Below are 25,928 nucleotides of genomic sequence, written 5' to 3'. Positions count from 1 at the left end.
GGAATTGGCAGCCTCTTTGTCAGCGGAGCGGATTTCCCCAGACACAAGAACTTGGCTGATAGCGTGCCTTTTCTTGAATCTGTCTAGCCAGCCATTACTCGCCTTAAATTTGGAATCATCTCCATTGATACGGCGATCAAATTTCACTGCTTGGGCTTTCAGAATTGGGCCAGAAATTGGAACACCTTCTGAGCGAGCTTGTACAAACCATTGGTACAAAACTGAATCTAGGACATTGTCATTAGCTAACTTAACCCTTTTATGCTGTAAACCAGTTTCCTCTTCAAGAATGTTGGGTAGACTACGGAGCTTTCCTTCATCTGTTTTCCACCCTCGCAAAGTGGACTCGCTGATTCCTAGATCTCTGGCAAGCTGAGTTTGTTGTTTGCCCTTCTTTAGTTGATCTAGGGCATACAGTTTCTCTTTAGCAGAAAATGACTTGCGTTTTTGAACTTGCTTTTCCATAACAGTAAAATATTTTTTTATATAAGCAAACAACGTACACAGATAAAGCTCAATAACTAAGTAATGAAGGCCTGCAATGGTTACGAATCACTTTTTATATAAAACAAAATTAAGCTGAACGGATGTACAATTTCATACCCTTTTAATTTACAGATAATAAAGTGGATATTATTTACTTTCAACTGTTTGTTGTTTGATCACACCGCCAAGCACAGCATACATGTTGGCGGCTTTCGTCCTTTGATGTTTATTAAAATGTGCGACTCTTGTATCAACCACAACTTTGTCTGCTGCTTGGCTGTGATTGCAGTTAAATAAGAAGCCCATGTTGGCTATTGTTTGAGCAACGACTGTATACAGAATTCATGGAAGACAATCACAAAGACGATTTACTGGCTTTACTCATGGATCCGTAATAAGTAACACTTCCGATAATGTTTACTTCGGCTTAACAATTCAAAAACCTAATGAAACCAGTTTTCTCTTCTAGAGTAGAATACGGAACTTCACCACAACCTGTTCAAATTGATAAATTTCAGAAGCCAAGCGTTGTACACACTATTTCTCGTACGTTATATATATCGTATTATTTTAGAATTCATACACGATCACTTCTCCAAAGTCACTTAAAGAACCAGGATAAATTGTTAAGTTCCGATCGTTTATTATTAAAAGTCATACGCGAATTCTTCCACCAAATTATAATAAACGTTTTACACACTATTTATCGTACGTTAAACAAATATTTTCACGGTCCGATAAAAATACATGTAAATGAATTTCAAATTTCAGGAACCATGCCACGATCATATTATTTTAAAAGTCACAACTAATCTCATGCCCAAAATGAAGTTAATTTCTTGTTTTGTTTTTTTTTTTGCTTTTCTCCAAATTTTTTTTCTCCATGTGTGAATGAATATACGAAATTTCGGGAGCCATGCTACGACCGCGTTGTATCCGAATTCGCGTTATGGCGGGGCGCGTTATAGCGGGGTTCCACTGTATCCACTTTGTTTCTGCACAGTTGCTTTATGATCCTGCTGACCAAATGTCAGCCATTAGAGCCCTTTTGTATGCACTTACCATTAATAGCTCTAGTTTCTTGCAGAGAATGGTTCATTTTATCAAGTTACATTGATGATTGAAAACCAGCAGTCAGCTCCAACAGTTGTAACTGAGGTGTATCAAGCCAGAGAGCCCAGCATGTCACCTAAACCACCTCCACCCACTCATATCACTGCCAGGCCCTTCTCCTCGGACATGATTGAGGTCAGCTGGAAAAGGCCGAAAACAGCTATGGAGATCAAGCACTACACTGTCCAGTATGTGACCAAGACTACAGATAGAAACAAACTGGAGAAACACAGGTGCTCTTCATTTCGGATTATCTTTGATAGAGTATGCCAATTTCACATAATAGATGTAAAACATTTGAATATCAATATTTAATCACACGAGATAACCCAAGAAGACCTCGAAACAAACACATGCATAACCCAAGAAGATCTAGAAACACACACACATAGCCCCTGAAGACAGAAACACACACATCCTGGCAGCCATTTTAATTTTATACAGATTACTGTCAGGTTCTTACAGTTTTATGTGAATAAATGAACATTCAAAGAATCTAGTTTAACTCACCTGGCAGTAATGCAACGTGTGGTTATGGTATAGCCATGTGTCAGCCATCAATCCATTAACGTTCACTTTTTACCAGTCTAGAGACCTTTTTTTATCTGATTTGTTTGTATCATCAGTATCTCTCTGGAGTTTGAATATAAGCAAGATCTATTTCTTTCAAGAGAGAATCTTGCATTCGATTGACTCTGCTTGTTACCATTTCTGATACATCTTTGATCTTACATGGAATATTGTAAAACATTGATTATCCAGATGTTATCCAGACTCATCTGGGGACATAGATTTCATCCAGATAACCAGTGCAGATGATTCAAATTTCAGTTTTTAAAAAGTGGAACTGTCAGCAAGTGTCAATATGCTGTCATCAAGATAATCTTGAATGACATGGATTTATCTCACCTTTGATCAACTTTTATTATGCATTATGTCAGCATTGATCATTGATTGACAGTTATTTATGTAGTTTTGGACTAAAGAATACCTTTGATTGGTCCGTTAGGAGTCCTTAACCCTGCTTGATTAGCTTGTGATTTCCGAAAGACAACTTTCATATTGTCATAGTGGTACTCACTAAGCAACAGTTGTGTATAAGAATATTCTCTCTTCATATTACCCTTGCTTTCTCCTAATTTCATTTTGATTTCATTTTTAAAAAGATAATTATTGATAATGTTGTTGTTGTTGTTATTGCTGATGTGGGGTTTAATGCCATTTTTCAGCACACGATAGGCTATACATGGCGGCCAGTATTAATGGTGGAGGAAGAACCCGGGAAAACCCTGGAAAGAACCACCGACCCATGACAAACTACTGGCAAGCTTTCTCACATATCCACATTGGCTGAATCCAAGACTCGAACCGGTGCAGACAGAGGTGAGATGGCAGTGATCCATAACGGAGAGCGCTTTAGACCACTTGGGTCCCCCTATTGATAATATCTATGTTGTTATAATTCTATAAGCTTAAATTCAGCAGTAGTTGTTTCTAATGTTTATCTATCCTGTGTCAGGATCATGATCAGGAAATTTATTTATAGATAAATGTAAATTATAATAAGTAAAACAAATTTGGGGGATAGTATGTGTCAGCAAATCATCCAGATAATTGTAATTGCTGTACTGTGTATGCTTATTTCATTCATAAAGATTTTAAATGAGTTTTGATGAGATCGATTCATAATCAGGTTATCCTGTATTTGATTGAGTTTGTTACCACTTTGGAGTGAATGTTTCTTATTTTAATTAGACTTGGAATATATGCTTAAATCATCAAGAACTTGGACAAGTTTGATAATTGCTGAGACACACACAAATGTTGAGCTACTCTGATTGATGGAGCTTTTACCATTGTGAAAGTCATTATTCTCATCCTATATTTGTTTCTAACTTATAGTCTGGGTTTATGTCATCAAAAGTTTGGATGTGTTCGATACTGAGTGAGATCCACACATATTAATGAGTTGATTTTGCATCAGACTGTCTGAACTTGTTACAGGTTCGAGGCTGTATTTCTTATTTGATGTTGAGAAAACTTGGTAAATAGACTCGGTTCATAGAAATCTGAGATGCTTTCACTTATCAGCCTGATCCATGCATGTTGATAAGGTGTTGTACGTCTAACTGATTGAACTTGACAGGACGTCAGCAAACTTATTAAATAGGCTTATATCATCAGAATATCCTTTCAGTGTTTATGAGCAAGGTCTGCCCATATTGATGAAATTCATTACAGTTAGAAATACATGTGAATTTATATGCTTTGTAATCTATTTTTTTATTCTGTAAACATACCTGTCTTCCCCCTTTTAAGGAAATCAGGGTTGTAACCCACGATATTGACTATTGAAATTCACAGTTTTCTGATGTTACAGAGCTAATAGAACTTGAACACTAACACGGCATCCATATTTGCATCAGCAGTTATGTGTTGTTAATACAGCAGGAACGATGTAGTTCATAGTGATCTGTTAGGCCAGTTAATTTCATAAATTTCCACAATGTCAAGATGTAAAGACATATTTTTTTCCTATTTTTTTTTAAACATTAGAATTATATTATTGGTTGCAGATGACAATGTGCTGACCTACCGTGTATGTGTAGCCTATAAACATATTATTCTAAAAAGCCACTTAGTAGAATCTAACCAAATTTGACAGAAGGCATCCTGGCATGAAGGATGAAGGTCTTTCAAGCTTACTAATTAAGCTACTGTTACCAAAAGTTGAAACACCTTTGAATGACTTCTCAAAAACCACTGACATGTACAAAAGATGCTTATCTGATCTCCCATCAAATATGGTTGCTTTTACTTAAAATAGGAAAGAATTTACAAGATTTCTTCTCAAGAACTACTACAACAGAATTTGAGCAGATTTGACAGAATACATTCTGGTATCATGAGTTTTCAAATTAGTACAAACAGTGCTGGTTTGGCTTCAAAAATGGCTACTGTTACCAAATAAATTTGCTTGTAAGTCAAGTTAAAGTGCAAACTGCATAATGCGCTAGCAGATCTGGGTCCGTCCAGTTAGAAGTAATCAGTAGAACAAAACACATAGACCCTGATCTGCAGGTGCATTATGCCTTGGCAAACCAGGATCTTTGTTGCCTGCAGTTTTGCTTGACTTATAAGCAAGTACATATGGTATAAATATTTACACATTATAAACAACTTCTTATTCAAACCTACTGAACAGACATTAGCTAAGAGTGACTTGAGTGGCTTTGAATCTTGTATAAAAGATGCACTTGAGCAGCTTTTTAAAAACCAGTTTGACAGAGAACATCCTGATATGATAGACTTTCACATTCACACAAATGACTCTGATGATATGCCATCATTACTAAAATTATAAAGCCCTGAAACAAATTCTTCCCACAAGCCAATCAAAAGAACCTGACCATGTTTTACAAAAATGCACTAGGCATGAAGAATTTGCAGATTTACCAAAATAATGCTACCTGCCATTTAGTATGTCTGTCTTTTAAAATTGTAATCATCTTTATAACAACTTAGAAAAAACCATACAACATACTTTGATGCAGTTTGGTGGAAAGCATTCTGACCTGGCCTTTCAAATTCATCCAAAGGGTATTAATCAACTATTAGCTTTGGCTACCATTATTAAAAATAGAAAATTCGTCAAACTTTTCAAAAGACACTTTTAAATTTTTTTGATACATGGCATCCTGGCATGAAGGCCCTTCAGATTTATATAAATCATGCTGATAATACATCAGATATGCCCACCATTACTAAAAGTAAGAAAAAAATATTTAAACCCTTAAAAGTCTTCTAAAAAGCTTCCAACAGATTATGATGATATTTAACAAAAGCATTCTGGTATCAGTACCTATCAAATATTTAACAAAAGTATCCTGGTATCAGTACCTATCAGATATTTAACAAAAGTATACTGGTATCAGTACCTATCAAATATTTAACAGAAGTATCCTGGTATCAGTACCTATCAAATATTTAACAAAAGTATCCTGGCATCAGTACCTATCAAATATTCAACAAAAGTATCCTGGTATCAGTACCTATCAAATATTTAACAAAAGTATCCTGGTATCAGTACCTATCAAATATTCAACAAAAGTATCCTGGTATCAGTACCTATCAAATATTTAACAAACGTATCCTGGTATCAGTACCTATCAAATATTCAACAAAAGTATCCTGGTATCAGTACCTATCAAATATTTAACAAAAGTATCCTGGTATCAGTACCTATCAAATATTTAACAAAAGTATCCTGGTATCAGTACTTATCAAATATTCAACAAAAGTATCCTGGTATCAGTACCTATCAAATATTCAACAGAAGTATCGTGGTATCAGTACCTATCAGATATTTAACAAACGTATCCTGGTATCAGTCCTATCAAATATTTAACAAAAGTATCCTGGTATCAGTACCTATCAAATATTTAACAAAAGTATCCTGGTATCAGTACCTATCAAATATTTAACAAAAGTATACTGGTATCAGTACCTATCAAATATTCAACAAAAGTATACTGGTATCAGTACCTATCAAATATTCAACAAAAGTATACTGGTATCAGTACCTATCAAATTATCCTGGTCCACCATCATATATGGCTAATGTTACTAAAAATAGAAATACCTTCTCATGGCTTTTCTCTAAAGCTGCTCGGTGCACTTTGAATACATTTGACAGAAAGCATCCTGGCATGAACACCTTTCAGGTTACATTGATCTGCCTTTAAATATAGCTAGCATTACGGAAGAAAAAAATCTCATAATGACTTCTTCTCAAAAGCCACTGAATGCAAGTTGATGAAAATATGTCTCTTTTTTTTCTTGAAGAGAAAAAAAGAATAACCTGACATTATTTCTTCTCAAAACACACTTAACAGAATTTGACCAAAATTGGCATCAAGAATCTTGGCATAAAGCTTTTACTCTATATACAAACAGTAATGGTTGGCCTCCAGATATAGCTGCCATTGTTAAAAGTACAAGAGCTTTAACCAGCCTCTTCTCAAAACTGTGCCACAGAATTTGCCCAAATTTGACATAAAACATCCTAGCATTAAATCATTTCAAGTTTTCTTAAAATATTGCCAATTGGCCATCAAATATCAATACTGTTACTAAAAATAAACAAACTTTTGACCACTTCTTAAAAAAATGGATGAGCATAATTTGACCAAATTTGAAAGAGCACTGACTTAAAGCTTTTTAAATATAGGCTGATGATAAGCCTCTATTAAAATATGAATGCCATTACTAATATAGAAAAAGATAAATACATTATCTCATAAGACTACCATTCAGTATTGGACAAATAATGTTGATTTGCCATCAGAGTTGAACAAAGGTACACAAAAATAGAGACCTTAAAACAATAGTGATCATAACATTTGCAATGAAAGTGTAAGAATACATTTTGGCAGAAGTATCCTACTGACGTGGATTTCTTGGTCAACTGCTATTGGATTGAGCTATAAGGCAGATATCAGCCAGCGGAGCAATGACAGGCCTACTTTGGCCTCTTGGTTTTCATTTCATTTCATGTAGAATGTAACAGGAACATGGATGCATAAAGCACTTCACCTTCATGATGTTAGTTACAAAGAGTTTACATTGATCCCTGAAATAATGGCAAATTGATTTTTTGTTGTTGTAGTGACTCCCTGACTACGGTGCTGGATGGGCTTGTACCTTTTACTTGGTATGACATCGCAATCTGCTCCCACACTGACCAGGAATCAGGACCCTACAGTAACACCATCATGGTTCAGACCAAAGAAGCAAGTGAGTTGTGCATATTTCATCTCTTGTTCAAACAGCATCATATACCTTTGCTGATTCAATGACTTTTGTCATAATTTCTTGTCATGGTATGAACATTCTGGTAATAAATAAATGTTTGTTAAATGGCACCAAATCTGAATAAAGAGATAGGTATCTAGGTATGAATTCAGTTATATACATTATTCATTGCAGACTAGATACCATACAATCATCAGTTTCCATAAATGTAAGAATTTTTTTAATTTGAGATATTATATATGTTTCAAAATTAAAGACTTCTAAATCACTGGCATACCTTGTAACAATATAAAGCATAATATCAATGGAAATTCATTTCATTGAAAATCCATATTATCCCATTTTTATCATCTCAGGTCTGTGAAGTCGAGGAAGCATCGGCTTTGGTGTCTACATTGGTGTCAGTGTGTGCACAGATAAAAGCATAGACATATGTTAAGAGTCACTTCCCCTTGCCCATTGTTTCTTTGAAGGTCCTAGGCAACAGTTGGATTGGGTTTCATTGCACCTGTACTCTTGGTTAATCTTTTTGCATTTCATTCAATTTTTTTTGTATACTGTAGACAAACTGGTCAAAGATCCTTCAATAAATGTATTTACCAGATACGTCTGGTAGGTCAGAGGTTTTGCTCGCACAAACTCAGAGCAACCAGACACGAGTCATAGGAACTCTCATATGTCATTATCAACCTGTCTGATTCATTTGTCCATTATACTGCCAAATAAAGACCTTAATGAAATAAAACTTCAGTGGTCACTAGGTTTAGTTTCCTATCTAACTACTGCTATACGTGGAATCATGAGGCAGCTGCATAATAAATCAGTTTCTGTTTAACCTTCATTTATGCTTCAGAGATCCCCCAAATTTTTTTTGGACCCCCCACTTTTGATACCAAAGTTTGTTTTATACAAACTGACCACCACTTCTGACACAGTGGGATTGGGGATTTTTAACTCTCAATCTTGTACCCCTAGGGGATACTCTGATAAATTTTCGGTTTTGTATCCTGTCCCCAAAATTACATATCACATAAGGCCCTGTACTTTGATTAGTCTAGATATTTCTTCTTGCCAAAATAAGTAAGCCCATCCTATTTTTTCATCACTTTTCATATTGAATTTATTTCTTCAGCTGCTATTGTTATCCATGTTCTGCTGCTCCATACATTTTTGTATGACTGCATCTATAGAAATAATGATTGTTTTGAATTAACTGTGAAATGTTTTTTGACTATCAGTTTTTGATGAAGTTTTAGAAATTAACAAAAATATGTATTGTCTTATTGTGGCAGTTTATTCAATATTTTATTTATTAGCAAATCACCTTAATGTAACATGGGTACGTCAAGCAATTTGAATTAATTACATTGTATAGTTTCTATGGTGTGCATTTGAGTTAATTATGATGTATACCTCTACAAAAATCATGAGCTTATTTCAAGACAGTATACATGCTTGCTGCAACTTCGCACATGTAAGCCCACAACTTTGCTGTATTGCACATATAGGCTGGAATTGGAACGTTTATGAAGTCGTGACAGGCTCATGCAAGCATTAAATGTGCTGTAGGCATGCATATAGCAAGTTTGCTGAAACTTCACTTGCGCAAGCTCACATTGAGCAATCAAGCTCATGACAGGCTCTGAACCAGCTAGCATTAGCTGTTTGATAGCATGTAATCAGCTTATATTCTCATTGCAAGTTTAGCATGAGCTCGCGCATGCAAAGTAGCAAGCTCGCAATGAATTGTAACGAGTTCAATATGACTTTGTGGTTATCTAGTCACACTTATAGTCAGATCTTTATACAGCAAACTTTGCAATCCATGGTCAATCAACGGGGAAGATCAAGCATCATATAAATAGTTTAATACAGTGAACTCTCACCAAATGTAATGCATTAAAAATTAAAGAAACAGAAAATAAAATCTTACAGTGAAATGTTTTTTTTTTCTTCAATGCAATAAAGTAGTTTTGTTTTCCTCATTGGTGTTTTAGTTTTGATATATCTGTGTATTGTTCCAATTCTAAGAATGGATGAAAGCAATGCCTTTTTGATGAACCAACAACCATTAAAAGAGTAATTATAACAATAACTATCATAAATGGAAAATGTGATTTCCATTTTTAATAATAAGTATTAAAACAAAAATGTCAGTTTTAAAATCTAATACAATAATTAAAACGAACAAACTGACTAGCAAAATTAAGGTTGGATGATTTTTTTAAATTTTATTAAATCCAACTGACTGGGAAAAAATCATACGGGTTAAAGTTTAAATGTCTTTTTAAAAAATCACAGAATTTTGGCAACATCTGGCAATCCCACTTGCTGTTGATGATGTTCCTTTATAGCTAGTTATGCCTAACTCTATCTACAGTGCTCACTGAACAAGCAACCTCTTGAAAAGTAACTGTTATAAATGGAAAATGAAACTTCCATGCTTTATGAGAGTGTTAAAAACAACAAAATTAGTTTTTTTTAATCTAATACAACAATTAAAATAAGCTAATGGACTAGAAATTTAAGATCACATGATTTTTTAAATATCTTCATAAATCCAACTTATAAGCTGCTTTATGTACAAATGTCTTTCAAAAATCAGCACAATTCCTTTAGGTAATGTCTAGCTGTGCCACACTTGCTGTTGATTATACCATTGAACTCCTTCATAGTTTGTGATGCCTCACTCTCTCCATAGTGCTCCTTGATGTAATCTATTGAAAAACACTAGAAAAGAATTGCATCAGTTTATCTTAATTTATATCATTCAGAGTAAATGAATGGGGCCACTACAGTGGCCTAAGTGGTTAGAGCATCTGTCTCGGATGCGGGTTCAAACCCTGGCCAAGTCATACCAAAGATTTATAAAAATGGTACAGCTGCCTTGCTTGCTACTCAGCATTAAGAGTTAGTGTTAGAACTGGTTGGCCTGGTGTCAGGATAATGTGACTGGGTGGGACATGATAATACATGTCCCTGGCATCACAAAAAACTGCCACACTGCAGACATCATAGCGATATGACTCAAGTTTTTAAAGCTATGTACAAAATCCATAAAACACAAACAAAATGACTGAATAAGATGAAATAAATGTTTACGACATGTTTGTAGACTGGATCTCTTACAGGAGTGGTCAGTATTATCCAAATGGTTAGTGTCAGATTACCAATCAGATGAGTGGCATCGTATTTTATTGGTCAAAATAAATATGTTGCTAAAAGAAACTAACAAGATCATTTTATGACAAGTATCAAAGGCAAACTGGAATAAGAATAATACTTTTAAGACTGGAAAGTTTGTACTGAATCAGATTATGTATAATGTTCTAGGTACATCACATGAGTGATAATCATTGTGCTGATTTTTAAGTGTAAATATTTATTTATTTCAAAGGTGAACAGTTTCACATTATATGTCCTATTCCTCTTATTTTTGGCATTTAAATAACTGTCTTTTAGTAAAATAGTGTTGATAAAATCAATAACGTTTCCACAGTATCAACATTTTTTAGGTTAGCATTTTTGACCTGTTCAGGCACTGGTAGAGTCCTTGGTCCTTCTTTTTTGTGTGGTGCACTATGTGACCCTAATGCTGACATGCCTTTTGGTCAAAGAGTGTGTCCAGTATATGAATCACAACCTTTCTGGGTTGGGGGAAAGCACAAATTGCTAGACTTGACTTCTGTTGCATGGTTATGTACACTTCAGCACCATCAGCAAGTGGAACCTTGCGATCTCCATATTTCTACAATAATGAAGATTTACTTTGTAAGATATATTATCTAAGACTATTGAAAGGTACAGTCAGGGCTATGTTTCCCTCTCTTCAATCAATCTTAACTTGTGACACTGACCAGCTGTTGAGCTACCATGATTTTAGGGACAAACATGGCATGAGTGACATTACTATATTCCTTAGTTGCTGAGTTGTTATACAAACCTATCTTACCCGAGTTAAGCTAAAACTATATCCAATACAAAGTAACATAATTACAGCATTTCTACAGCTTATAAATAAGCATATATCAACCATTAAGTTGCAACAGTGCTATCAAGCATTAGTGTGGAAAAAAATGAGTAACAAGTCATACATCTTCATATGTATTCATATGCTGTAATTATGATACTTGAGAAAGTAATCACACCCATTTCTTTCAAGTTCTAATATTTCCCATCGATGTCATACCTGGTTGTCAGGTTCTGATATTTCCCATCAACCTCATACCTGGTTGTCAAGTTCTAATATTTCCCATCGATGTCATACCTGGTTGTCAGGTTCTAATATTTCCCATCAACCTCATACCTGGTTGTCAAGTTCTGATATTTCCCATCAACGTCATACCTGGTTGTCAAGTTCTACATCAGGAGGAAATTCTTAGAATTTTGTAATAGCACCTTTATGATCATAAAAAATATACTTTTTGTTTTTTTCTTTCCAAATAATAGTTTTATCAAATTTGTACCGTGACTGGTGATGGCCATTATTCATCCACAGTTGAAGCTGGTACATCCGAATCCTCTATGGTGTCGGGACAATAACTACTTACATCTTGTGACCAATTGTGCTGAAAGTAATTGTCAGTGTCCTTTTGCTGATGTTCATGCTGATAGTCCTGCTGCCAATCAAAGTACTGTTCTTGAATCAATGGTTGCTCAGTGGACCTTGAATGCTAAATGGGCTGCTCAAAAGGAAACTGTTGTAAAGACTGACTAGTGATATGCAGTTTTGGAGTGGATGTATGTTGTACTTAACTGGGCAGACATTGCTGCATGGGTTGCAGGTGGGATGACTGGGTCAGTGTTTATTGCTGGATTGACTGATCAGTGAAAGTCAGCTGCTTGTGAGTGGACTTAGCTGATCTGGCATTAACTGGAGTAACTGTTGAAATGAGGGTGGTTGAAGAGTGAGTTGCTGGTGGTCAGTGTTGGTCTGTTGACTGGGGGTCAGCTGAATGGATTGCTGACTGTATGTTTCTTTGCTCTGAAACCGCTGTTCTAAGCATTGTCTTGTGTTTGACTTGGACTGTAAAATGAAAAAGAAGTGGGTGCATGATCAAAGCATGATTATATTGTTTCAAATTAATGTATACATTCATACATGTAAACTAACTACAGTACTGTTTTTGGCACATACTTGTAAACATGCCACAGTCCTGTTACATTTAATTTTGGTGTAGTTGGTAATAAAAAAATCATATTCAGCTATTCAGGGCAAAGACATTTTAACCTCCTGGGACAGATGAGATATTGATAACTATGTGTAACTTGATTTTAAAAAATTAATTTGTATTTTATATACCTTCACTTAACATGCAAGGTTAAACTTACCAGAGTATAATAATCCAAATTAGTGTTAGCATTTGTTCTGGAGCCAAAGAACTCGACCATCCTTTGAAGAAAGTCAAACTTGCTTGGAGTAACAACTGTAATAAAGATAATATTTACTAATTAGTGAAATAAAGTACTGGAAAAATGTATAAATAATATCAAAGTAATTACAATAATTAGTGCATAGAAAAATTCTTAAGTCACATTGGGGCTAAGTATAGTAAGATGTGAAAACAATGTGGTTGGCAAATGGATTATTTTTGGATTGTGCAATACTTATATTATCTTGCTGCTATATTTGCAACTTAATATTTTGTTTAGTTTCACTAATTTGTAAACTAGGCTAAACTATCTGAACAGGAAATGTCACTTCATTACCGGTCGATGGAACACCTTTAAAATGATCCCCAGAGTATTTATATTCAGTGCATACAGAAATATAACTTACCAGGTGGTGCAAGCTTTCGTCCAACTTTTAACTGTTGCTGCAAGTCTTTAACCTGGTGATCTAGTTCTGCTACTCATAACCACGCCTCATCACACTCAGCAGTCAAGACATCAATCTGTGACTAGATGTCTATTGAACTGGCAGCAGCCGAAGCTGAAAGGTTCATAAATGTGTAGGGCTTGACTAGTGGTTCACTGGAACATCTATTAAAATCATCATCTACCACTCCCCTCAGGATCTCTTTGAATGTTCTTTTTGCTGCCAGTGTTTTCACACTCTTATATTTTTTCTGTGTAATATAAATAAACAAGATAGAAACGTTCTATGCTCCCTGAAAAAATGCATTCACATTTGTGTGAACATAATAGATAAATACATCGAAAATAAATGTTTTGGAACATAAGAAAATTAGGCATATTTTAGTAAAAATCGAGCAAAGAAAGGGCACAAATCTTGTAAGATTAAAAGTAGAACTATGAATCTTGGACTTTGCATTCTTTGTAACTGTAATTTTTAATTCTACTACATAATTGTACAGTTATCTGGCACTGTCAGGGAAGTGCTCTGGACAAGAAAAATTTAACTAAAATACATGCCAAAAGTAGACATAAATCTGTAAAAATTTCTTGAAGAATTATGGTTCTTGCACTCTGAACACTGTCTCTTGTGATGTTTATTTGTACTTTGTTTGATCAAAATATTTCATACAGTGTCAGAGATGTGCACTAGAGAAGCAAAACATAACCAATAGATGGACAGATGGACAATGTTTGGTGATTATATGCTCCCCAAATTTTTATAGAGCATAAACACATAGGTTCTTGACAGAAGAACATTTACTGAACATTTACTATTTCTGAAGATATTCTTCCAGTAAAATTGGAGGTCCACAATAAAATATTTATGGTTCACACAGAGTACTGCAGCTATATGTATTAGGTGTTGTTTGAGCAAGTACAGGATCAGACAAGGTGATTCCTGTACAGTTTGGAGCCTCGCACTTCTTTGAAGCACATATTTAATTAATACGGTTTAGGCTTTACAACAGATAACTGTCATCAAAATTACCGTACCTTATAACCTGTCATAGGTGTTTCCTTTTTTGTCTTTTCCACACTACCATCACCCCGTTTCTTCTTTTCACCTTCGATGCCTGGATAGAATATTTCCCTGTTGAAAGAATTATGCCACGGTTGAAGCTCAATGTAATTTGTAGTAATATATATCAGTTTCAAAACAGTTCCCGATATTCCATGTTGAGATCTGTAATCCGATCTTTTCTTTTCTTTGAAATTCATTCAAATGAAATATTTTCAGAAAAAATGACAGTATTTCCAACAACCCCAGGTCAAGCTGTATGTCCTGATATAATTATCATGGTGACACCACATCACTTCATTTAAAAGTGTTCTTAAGACCCAATGAGGCTATTCCATTCAAAGAATAGACTCAATTTCATTTGGATCAGCATCTATTCTAAAGACACTATGTTTACTTGCTCTTTAAGTTTTATGCTCGTAATCTCGTATACATTTTTCTGATGTATATAAATGTACAATTGTGAACATATATAATTGCTGCTATGTGTGTTTAAATAATGTTCAGCTTATGCTCAGCACTTATAGCTTTTTAGAGATTAGGCACTATAGATATCATTATTATTAGTAGTAGTAGTATTTGTAGTATTATAAGGAATAGTTTCAAACAATAAATGATAATAATTAAATCAAACAATCAAATCTTTATTTTCCTTTTTGCTTATTGGACACTGTCATTTGCTTGTGTACACTCTTGGGTGGTAGGTTTGGATCACATTCAAGTTCTTTCTTGTGCCCATCCTTCAATTTATCTTTGCTTCTTGTTAATTACAACAAAAAATGTTACATTTTCAGTGATCAAAACATTATGTAACAATTTAACAATATCTATGCCAAATATGATTCATGATCGAAGAAGCAAATTACATATCTATCATGTGGTGAAACATTGTTGATGTATATTTTTGATATTACATCTACAAAAGCATTTTATTTTGAGAAACATTGTTTAAAGATGAACCAATGATAATGGATTTGACATGTCTTGCTCTATGAGCAAGAAAAATGAATTGTTACATCAATAGGTTCGAGCAATGCCATATTTTGGTCCACATGGGCTTCTGTATTTTTCATATTTTTGTTGACATGTAAATACATTCATTTCCCTTAATATTACCTATTAGTTCAGCATCTGAAACACCATGCTCCCAAACACCTTTTTTGGTGTTAGGTCCGAATCTCTAAGAAGTGTTTCAAGCTTTGATCCATGATCCTTCAGTTCATGTTTGCTTTCTACAAGTGAAAACAGTAAGTAAAGAACTGTGATTAGTGCAATATACATAATGCATGAATCAGGTGGTGACAAGAGTTACACTGGTTTTTTTGGGGGGTGAGTGAATAATTTACACAAAATATTCTTCAGAAGTGACCCCAATATAGAGTCCACCTCGGATGCGGGAGGTCGCGGGTTTCGAACCCTTGCCAAGTCATACCAAAGACTTATAAAAATGGTGCTAGCTGCTGCCTTGCTTGGCGCTCAGCATTAAGAGGTTAGTGTTAGGACTGGTCAGCTTGGTGTTAGGATACTGTGACTGGGTGTGACATGATGCTACATGTCTGCAGAATGATGCCCAAATGCTGGACATCACTATAAACTGCCACACTCCGTACATCATAGCGATTTGACTGAAAAATTGTTAAAGCTATGTTAGTGCTAGCTGAATAGCTAGAAATATCTAACAGCGTTCAAAGAGACTTTGAGAAATAAAATACATTGACTTTTCTTGAATTTTTACGGACCCATTTTTATAAACTGTATGACCTACTGACAACTAAAGCTTAACTGTTGAATCAATAGAATTAAAAATAAGAATCACTCATTGAAATCATTCATAAGTCAAACAAAAATTATGTGTGGTTCAGGTTACATAGCCAAAAAAAGAAGGGTAGGTAGGTAGGCTTTTTTGCTGTTGAATATATGTATGTGTATTATAATTAAGGTTCACCACAAATAAATATTCCGCATTAAAAAGCATCTTTATCTATTTATGTACCCTCGGCAGCAAGTTTTGTTGATGGAAGAAGACCCCAGGTGTTCTTAAGTCCATTTTCATGAGTAGAGGCGTGAACCTTCGCAAACAAATGGCAATTTTCTCACAAACAGGCTCAATTGGATTGGCCTGCTGGAGTTTATGGTGACAACTCATAAACAACACCACTGTCAATTTCATACATTTTAATTTGCTGGCTATTTGTTTTCATGTATACATTTAACATGGAAAAGCAAATCTATATCTGACATGGAATAACAAGAGAGTCGCCCAATGGGGCAATACATTCTCTTTTATACATGCTATAATTCATACATACAGTGCTGTTGACTTCTGAATTAGAACTGGAGTGGAGTATATACCACTTTTTGAAGCTGAACTTCATAAAATAGCCAAGATTGGAAATATCTTTTTAGGGCTGTTCCATTAAAATGTACATGTGACCCAGGGAAGGCACTTTTAGTATGGAGTTACTGTCATCCATTAAAATGTACATGGGACCCAGGGAAGGCACTTTTAGTATGGAGTTATAGTTTTCCATGGATGCAATTTAGAAATCTTTAATTTTCATATGAACCTGATGAGTAATCAGAGTACCCCAGCATGTATGTTTTAAAAATGCCTTCCGTGGGTATCAAGTATATTTAAAATTTGGAACAGCCCTTACAAAAGGAATCACAAAAGACAACATTTTTAAAAAAAATAGGTGATACAGAACATTCATTGTGGTATACAAGTTCTATTGAGACAGCATTAGTCATCTAGGAGAATAAGACAATTCAAAATTATATCCATATAGTCTAAATACAATAAAGATGACTAACTCTTACAAAATTAATCTAACTTAAATCTCCTTGCCACATGCATGCCTCCATTCTGTGGTGATCTTGTCAACAAAGTTTGATCAATATAGCATCTATTATTGTCTAGAAGGAGTAGGTGACACTTAATTATACCGCTATATCTATATTTAGTACAAAACCATACCTCTTGCAAAATTTGTTGGGAGTTGAATACCTTTTCCAATACCTCCACTTTGTGGTTGGGGCAGCGGGTATTCATTGGCAATGCCAATATCCTAACATGTACACTGCAAACTAGAGCATAACCATAGGCCTCCTGCAGATGCCCATGATGGAACATGCGTGCAAAGTAGGCAGTACTCTTGTATACACACTAAGCTAAAAATTTGTTTAAAATTAAGTTGTAGATCAATGACTTACCATTTACACACAATTGCTGCACAATATGTTTTGCCTTGGAACTTGGCGACCACAAGTTCCCCCTCATTTTATGGATCTGGTTCTTTGTATGGTTTCACTACTGTTGTGGTGTTCTGAATAGACCAATTCCTCTCCCCGTCATACCAAAACAACAAAACAAAAGTGCTGATCCATTTTTATTCTTTAAAAAATTTGCATATCCTGATAATCTATGAGATGCATTTGTGATTCTGCCAAAATAAGGCACATTTACCCATGCCAAATGACCTCAGCCTCCAACAGACATTGGAGAGGTACCAACATTGTGGTACCAAACAGGGCCAGTCCAGAAAAGGGCATATTTTCTTGTGCCCCATTTCTTAAATTTTCTTAGGTTTAAGAATATTCGGATGAAGTGGTTGGCAAGAAAAGGCATCCTGCATGTCTGACTATGTAAGCGAGTTTTTTTCTTCTTCCCAACCCTAAATATAGCGCGGGACTAAGAAACCTTGCTAAGCTCGGTTATTCATTTCCCTGCTTTCCCACAGTTTGGGAAAAACATAATTCCATTCTAATGCAAGATCTTTTCATTTAGTAAATCATTTATTTTTTGGAGGATCAATATTTAAATTTAAAAAATACTTATTTAAAATGACACTTTCATTTTTTAATACCTTTTTGGTTCCGAGATAAATGAAAATGACCAATCCAATCGCATTTGACAATACTGAGTTGCAATAAAGTATGAGGTACAAAGATTATAAGGAGGCTTACAAATATAAAAAAAATTGCAAGCAAAAGAAAAGTTGATTACAAACAGTACAGAGCAGAGGACTCTGTGATTCCTAGAACAACATTATGGCGACTGAAGAAAAGATTGAGAGAATCAGACGGGAATCCACAGAACAGGTATGGACTTACAAGTAGGCATATACCCTAGTGTCATGGTATCGTGGGTCTTCAAATTTGCAATGGAATAGAATAGAGAGAACAGGTTAAGTGTAGATTTAATATCTCTCATGTTTTCCTTTTCAAGATTGGGGTGGGGGGCATATAAATTCTAAATGTACAATCATCTTAATAAGGCTAAACGTAAATGGTGAATCAAGGGGATTTGAAAGACGAATATTTTGCTTCAGGTATACATTGACTTGCATTTCAAAGTCTAACGTAATACCTGTAATATATTTCCTTCAATTAAAGTATACTGGAGATCATTCACCTAACAATTATACCTGGATGAAATGCTTAATGTATCATATTGGAAAGGGTGATATTATATGTTCCTTAATGCAATGATATAAAGCTCTGATGGTTTGTAATTGTTGAAACGACAAATGGAGCGAGCCAGTATACATTTACGTTAAGTTTTATACACTGATTGCAAACAACTCTCTACTGTATATAAAATGAATTTACAGATATCACTGAGACATCAACAAATACAGCTGAAGGTTATTCATCTGACAATACTGATGATGAAAGGGTGGAACAAGATAGGGCTGATGGTTCCAAATATAAACAGGAAACAAATGACATCAACTCTCTGTTTTGATGAAATGGATGTTGAGGATGATGCTTCTGCTGAAAACAGCAGAGTATGAAGGTGGACAGCCAATTTATAGTGGATCATCACTGACACTAGATCAAAGTATGATGTTGATTCTTACCTTTGCATTCAGACATGGACTGACTGGACAATGTCTATCAGATCTTCTAACACTTATTTTTCTGCACTGCCTTACACCAGACCTTTGTGGAACTTCCTTGTTTCTTTTCAGGAAGTATTTTAGTAATATCAAAATGCCACTTGTATTTCATGGGTACTGCTCGAAATGTTTATATAATATTACCTCAGCAGAAATGTCAGATATGTCATTCAGACCTAGCAGATTCAAAATTTCACTGGTACATCAGCGGAAAAACTTCTTAGTCGTGAAGGTTTTCACCCAGATTTGTGTCATCGCTTTCATCGACAAAAAATGCAATGAAAATATTGAAGACATATATGATGGACATGTATATAGAACACACTCAAAACCAGGGGGATTTCTCTTACATCACAGCAGCATATCTCTGATGTGGTTTACAGAGGGAGTGGCTTTATTCAAATCATCAAAACTCAGTATTTGGCCATTGTTTTTCTCCATAAATGAATTGTCCTACCATAAGAGAATGAAATCGGAAAATCTCCTATTTGGTGGTGTATCAGGTCTGGAGAGGGAAAACCATTGATGGAAATATTTCTTAAACCAACCATGCATTCTCTTGAAGAATTGTACCGGGATGGTGTATTTATAGAATGCTGTGACTGTTGAAAAATTAAAGTTAAAGTAATGCTTCTCTGTGGAACTTGTGATTTGCCTGCAAAATGCACAGTGTTAAACATGAACCAGTTTAATGGAAAACACAGCTGTCTGAGATGTAAACAGTATGGAAAAGTTGTTAAAGCTGGAAAATGTCATACCAGGGTATTCCCATTTGGTAAAAATGACCCATATGGTCCAAGACGATGTCATGATGACACTATTAGAAATGCACATGAAGATATGTTGCAACAGGCAATACAATAGTTTTTATAAAAGGACCACCATGGTTTTCTCTATTTCAGCCGGACATAATTAGAGGGACACCTGTTTACTATATGCACTGTGTCCTGCTAGGAATTGTAAGAAGATTTTTAAGTCTCTAGTTTTCATCACAGTTTTCATCAGAAAGCTATTCATTTTTAAAGCATATACACAAAGTTGATGCAAGACTCTTGAAAATTAAGCCACCAAACTTTGTCAGCAGAGTACCAAGAAGCCTGAAAGACCATTCTTCAAACTGGAAAGCCAATGAATGCTGATCTTGGCTTTTATATTATTCAGTTCTTGTTTTGTATGATATTTTAGATATGAGCATTTTCAGCACTATATACTTATTATAGAAGCAGTTTTGTTTGCTTAGTAGTGAATCAATCAGTCAGGCTGTGTAAACTAAGATTAAAGTACTGCTGATGTACGTTGTTTGTAGGTATGAAGTTTTATATGGAGAGAGACATAAGTCTGCAAGCATCCATCAACTTCTCCATTTACTAGATGTTGTTCATGATCAAAGATTGCTTTGGGCATATAGTTGTTTTTCATTTAAGGATATGATTGGTCAGCTGGTCAAACTCTTTCTTGGCACACAGCATCCAGAAGTTCAGATCAGTTCTGCCATTTCTGTATTACTGCATTTACCAGATAAATTTAGACAAAGAAAGTGTAGTTGGAATGTTTTATTCATCTATGTGTGAAAAGGGATGTCAGACCAATGCTAACTGCAAATATGTTTCTGGAGGAATTGGTGTTGTAGGTAGGCAAGTAATGCACAGACTTTCAGATGAACAGCTCAACCTTTTAACTTCAATCCTTGGCATTAATGTAATTCTAAAAAAGTGCTTTGTTTCTACAGGATGTATACAGATGGAATTCTGTTTCAGTCTTTACAGTTCCGTGGAATTTCCTGGGTTCTTCCTCCACCATTAATACTGGCCGCCATGTATAGCCTATCATGTGCTGAAAAATGGCGTTAAACCCTACAACAACATCTTTACAGTATTCTGCAGTTGCAGAACAAAACTTGTACCCTGTTATTTTCTACAAAAATGATGCATCAAGAAAATTTGGCCAAAGTTGAGAAATACATGTATATTGAAGTTTATACACAGTCTCACAGAAATTGTACCATTGATTGTTTGTGTCAAGCACAATATTATGCAGTCATAAAGGAACTGAGAATTAACACTGAAGTTTCAATTGAAAATGGTGTGATTGATAAGAATCCTGTTAATATAGTCCTTTTGAAATCTATGTGCCGTACAAAATAGTTCCAGTTACAAGTGTCAAAGACTTGTGTGTGTATATCCAATTAAATGATGACAAGGACACTGCTTTTGCTTATGTGTCCCACAATTCTGTTGAATCTGACTGAAAAATATACATTCGTGTTGAAAATCTGGACCAGTCGCAGACATGTACATCAAAATGGAAGACATGAACCATATATGTAATATTTTACACATGTTCACTACTACTCTTTGTATGAATCCAGTATGTACTCACCCTTAAAGCTTTTGTTGTCTAAAGACAGTACCTCATCTTGTAAAAATCTGTGCATCATATGTTTATCTATACATGTACATATGTAACTGTAGAGGGAAGGCCTGATGGAATATTGGTCAGTTGACCAAATGAGCTTCTTTAAAAAAAGTCATTAATATTATTATTATTATTATTGTTATTATTATTATTATCATTATTATTATTATTATTATCATCATCATTATTATTATTATATATACCATGGGTGGCCAACTACACAACCTTTGGGAGCAGCAAAACTGGAGGCAATATTGGAAAGAACCATCCATATATTTTTGCAAACAGCAAATGTGTGCGGTATAGCCACAGTCTAATGTATTTAATGAGAGCCACACCACAGGCTTGTGCAAGCCTCAAGCAGCTTGTGAGCTCCACTTTGGCCACCCCTGATACATACTGAACAAAACTTTGAATGCACTACCATAAAGTTTAACATTTTTTAACTACATTAATTATTTGAACACATTAACATTTTTATATTTTATTAGAGAGGTTGTTTCCTGAAATATTTAAACAAATGAAATTTTGTTATTTGTATCGAGTGTTGCATAATAAGTTTTGTTCCTTATATCAATGATGGTAGTTAAAATTGTATTCTGATATTGATTTGGTTGTTTGATACACTGCTACACTTTCTATATTCATCTTTTTATTTCACATGAATTCACTCTTGTTTGTTAAACTTGTTTTTATGAACATCGCAAAAACCTTTTTCATGTTTGTATATATGTTAAACATTAAATAAGATAGATACTGGCATATGAATTCTTTTTATTATATTGAAAAATGCCACCAACCTTTTACTTAGTCATAACTTTTCACTGTAAGTAATGTGAGATGTCAGTGTTCAGTATTCAGGACAGTAACTTTTTATACATCTTAACTTGACAAATTGCTGTGCTGAATTAAGTATTCTTTAGTGTCCTGTTGCATTCACACTGAGAATGTCACTTTTCACTAATGTGAGATATCGTCAGTATTCACATTTACATAATTAAGGTTATTCATTGACCAGTTTGTGCATTATAAATTCATTAATATCCATTAGGTAACAACAAATGCATGCAAAATCCATGGGTGTCAGTTGTCCAATATATCACATCAACACTGCTCCTGCATGTATACTTCCCTGTAAGTTCAGTGTATAAAATGCTATATATATAAAGCAAATAACTATTGGAAGTGGAATTTCAATACCTTTTTCAAACAAGTAAAGATTATTTTTTATATGCAAATTAATGATTTTATACACAAAATGTTACATTTTCTAGTAATTAAATTTCTCACTATCACAGTATATCCATTTTATAGATAATTAATTTATCTGCAGGGTTTGCTAGCAAGATCGTACAAGCAACTTTACTTGCATGTTGTCAACTTTCGTCTGTGAGCTCACTGCGAGCTCCCATGTAGTCTGTGAGCTACAGTTAAGATCATAACAAGCTTACTACGAGCTATCACAAGCTTGCACAAGCTTGACTTAGGATTGCATTTTTATAAGAGTAGTTTCTGCTGTGTGCAATATATTACGGTGTTTAGTTTCTGCAACATGCATTTGAATTAATTAGTGTCTACTTTTCTTATGGTCATTATTTCAAATTATGTGAATGGACATGCATAAATATTGATTTCTGCATTTGACTGCCAGAGGCTAGCTACTTTATCACTCTCCATTAAAAAAGTATATTTTGGGGAGGAAATTTTCACCTTTTTGTTTCTTTTGCCACTTTTGCACAGTGCTGACATGGTGATGTATTGATCAGAAGATTGGGTCGGTGTTTTCTCCCAAGGTTCTCCCAGGATCCTCCTCCAGAAAATATACTGGCTACCATGTATAGCCTATCATGTGCTGAAAATGGCCGTAGATCCATAACAATGAATTTTGTTTCCTGCCATTTTCATAAACTGGGTTGTATCTGGAGTAACTGGTTAGCAAAACTGGTCTAAGTTTAAAATATTGCTATATCAAATGTATGAAAATGAAGCTCAGATGCATAATTTCCATCCATCCAGATAATCAAAACTAAAATTCAACCGCCTTGAGAAATTGATCCAAGTCTTTTAAGCTTAATTTGCCTATTTACATGTAATGACATTTTTTGACTTGGTTTCATTTTGCAAAGATGTATTAGCAGCAGATAAAATTTCCAATTAAATACACCAGTTCAACTCAACAGCAAAGCCATGAAAAGAGGGTTTATAAAAGAGGTTTTTATATGGTTTTCTCCAGTAAGGTCTGGAAGCTTTTAGTTTGATATGCATCTCAATTATTCAAATGATAGAGATTTTTGACCTACTTTTAAGTTGAAACAGTGCTAATTGATAAATATTTTGATTACCATAACCTAGTAAAGTATTTTTTATGTTATTCAACAACAAATTTTAGCAGGGGTAAGATATTGAAGTACAAGTTTGGAATTATTCAATTATTGGTATCTGGACCCCTGAAAATGATGTTTTGGCACCAACATCCTCACCACAGGTTCAGATAATCTTGATCCTATCTATGAGCGAGATAAAAGATCAGAGTTGTGTCTGTTTTCTCACAGGGTAATAAACATTGTTAAATATTGTTTAAACACTCACTTTCTCACTGGGGTAAGAGGGAATGCCTCTTTTTAAAATATGATTCTCAGTTTTACTTGATCTAAAATGCTCACCATTACGGATCACTGCTATCTCACCTCTGTCTGCATGGATTTGATCGGGTTTGGCCAATGTGGGTATGTGAGAACGCTTTGCCAGTAGCTTATCTTGGGTCGGTGGTACTTTCCGGGGTTTTCCTGAGTTCTTCCTTCACCATTTATACTGGCTGCCATGCATAGCCTATATTGTGCTGAAAAATGGCATTAAACCTTACAACAACAACAATGTTACTCTGTTAGACTTTTGGGATCATTTCCTTAGCAGATATACAAGAAGGTAATGAAAGATATATTTTTGCGCAACAAAATTAAAGTCACCTATGGTGAAACATAAGCTAATATATGGAGCTTTGTAGCACTGATTGCTTCTAATTTATTCTTGTTTTTACCATTGAAATGACTCAAGATTTATATTGGGTTATTAATTTGAGAACGCCAGCATCACTTTTCATAATCAGAAGTCACAGAGCTATAATTTTTTACAGGTTTTCCTCTGTTATGCCACAGGTAGGGGTATTCTAAAAAAACTCAAAGTCCCAGATGGTGCTGTACAAGAGGGATGATATACTGGAACGTATACAGCCAATAAAAGAAGTGCTTATATTATTATTCTAGTCTGTGTTTTATTCAAGTAAATCTACATGGTTTTATAATGTCCATATGAGTGTTTTCAGAAGATGTCAGCTGCCATTGTAGAATTTTAAAGTTTTCTTGAAGCATACACATTGTAGTCTTACTAACATGTTGATTTGAATCTCTTCAGAGCCCTCCCCACCGGAAGATATACAAGCTGTGGTTATCTCCCCTGGCACAGTTGAGTTGACATGGAAACCACCCAGACATGAAAATGGGATCATTATCTACTACATGGTTTATTACATTGATGTCAGTTACAAGGAGTCTGGCATATGGAACACTATACAACAAAATGGTAAGGAGAAACATTAAGTACAAACTAAAAAGTTACCAATATACTTCATGTCATGCATTGTGTACATTAGGAATTCATATGTGCTTCAGTTTACTCAGAAAAGTAAATGAACATCTATTGTATGTACTCGCTTATAAGATGAGTCAATCTGCCAACAACAAAGATCCTGATCTGCCATAGCATAATGCACCTGCAGATAAGGGTCTGTGTTGTTTGTTCTACTAATTACTCTTAACAAACTGCACAGACCAAGATCTGCCAGCACATTATGAGCTGGTAGATCTGGGTATGGGCAGCTTGCAGTTGAACTCATGTTATAAGCAAGTGTATACAGTATCCTATATTTTCGTATGATTGGGCAATAGATTAGAATGAAAAAAAATTGTTACTCATTATGTTTCAAAAGACTCACTGGTAAACTGACTAATGATGCATTGCATGATCATGTCATTGTTAATGTCAGTTACTGTTTTAAATTTTGATTTTTAATTAAAGGTATTATACAGAATTCAGCAAACAAATTTTATGATAAACCTGAGATGGCCAATCAGTGACACTGATGATTTTTTTTTTAAAAACCGAGAACTGATGTCTGTCAGTCTGCCATGATAAGCACATTGCATGAAAAAATGCCTAATTTGGTGTTGATGTGAACAGTTTATTCCTTCTCCAGTCCTTTCTGTCGGGTTTCAGCAGTGTAACTCTTCCATTTGGAGACAACTTTTGCATTTTTCAGTTTTTCA

General features: G+C 34.7%; 1 protein-coding gene across 1 annotated transcript in view; it reads left to right on the top strand.

Moving 5' to 3' along the window:
• Window positions 1–25,928, top strand: part of LOC149803586 (protogenin B-like) — a 180,835-nt gene that overhangs the window by 110,034 nt on the left and 44,873 nt on the right. The window contains exons 14-16 of the mRNA XM_089953334.1: window positions 1,574–1,832; window positions 7,268–7,395; window positions 25,018–25,185. Coding sequence (XP_089809460.1) covers window positions 1,574–1,832; window positions 7,268–7,395; window positions 25,018–25,185 — 555 coding nt within the window. The remainder of the gene's footprint in view (window positions 1–1,573; window positions 1,833–7,267; window positions 7,396–25,017; window positions 25,186–25,928) is intronic.

Source organism: Sinohyriopsis cumingii, chromosome 3, assembly GCF_028554795.1.
Source record: "Sinohyriopsis cumingii isolate HCF-2022 chromosome 3, ASM2855479v2, whole genome shotgun sequence".
NCBI lineage: Eukaryota > Metazoa > Mollusca > Bivalvia > Unionida > Unionidae > Sinohyriopsis > Sinohyriopsis cumingii.
Note: the sequence above shows the minus strand (reverse complement) of the source record. Positions and strands in the feature narration are given on the sequence as shown.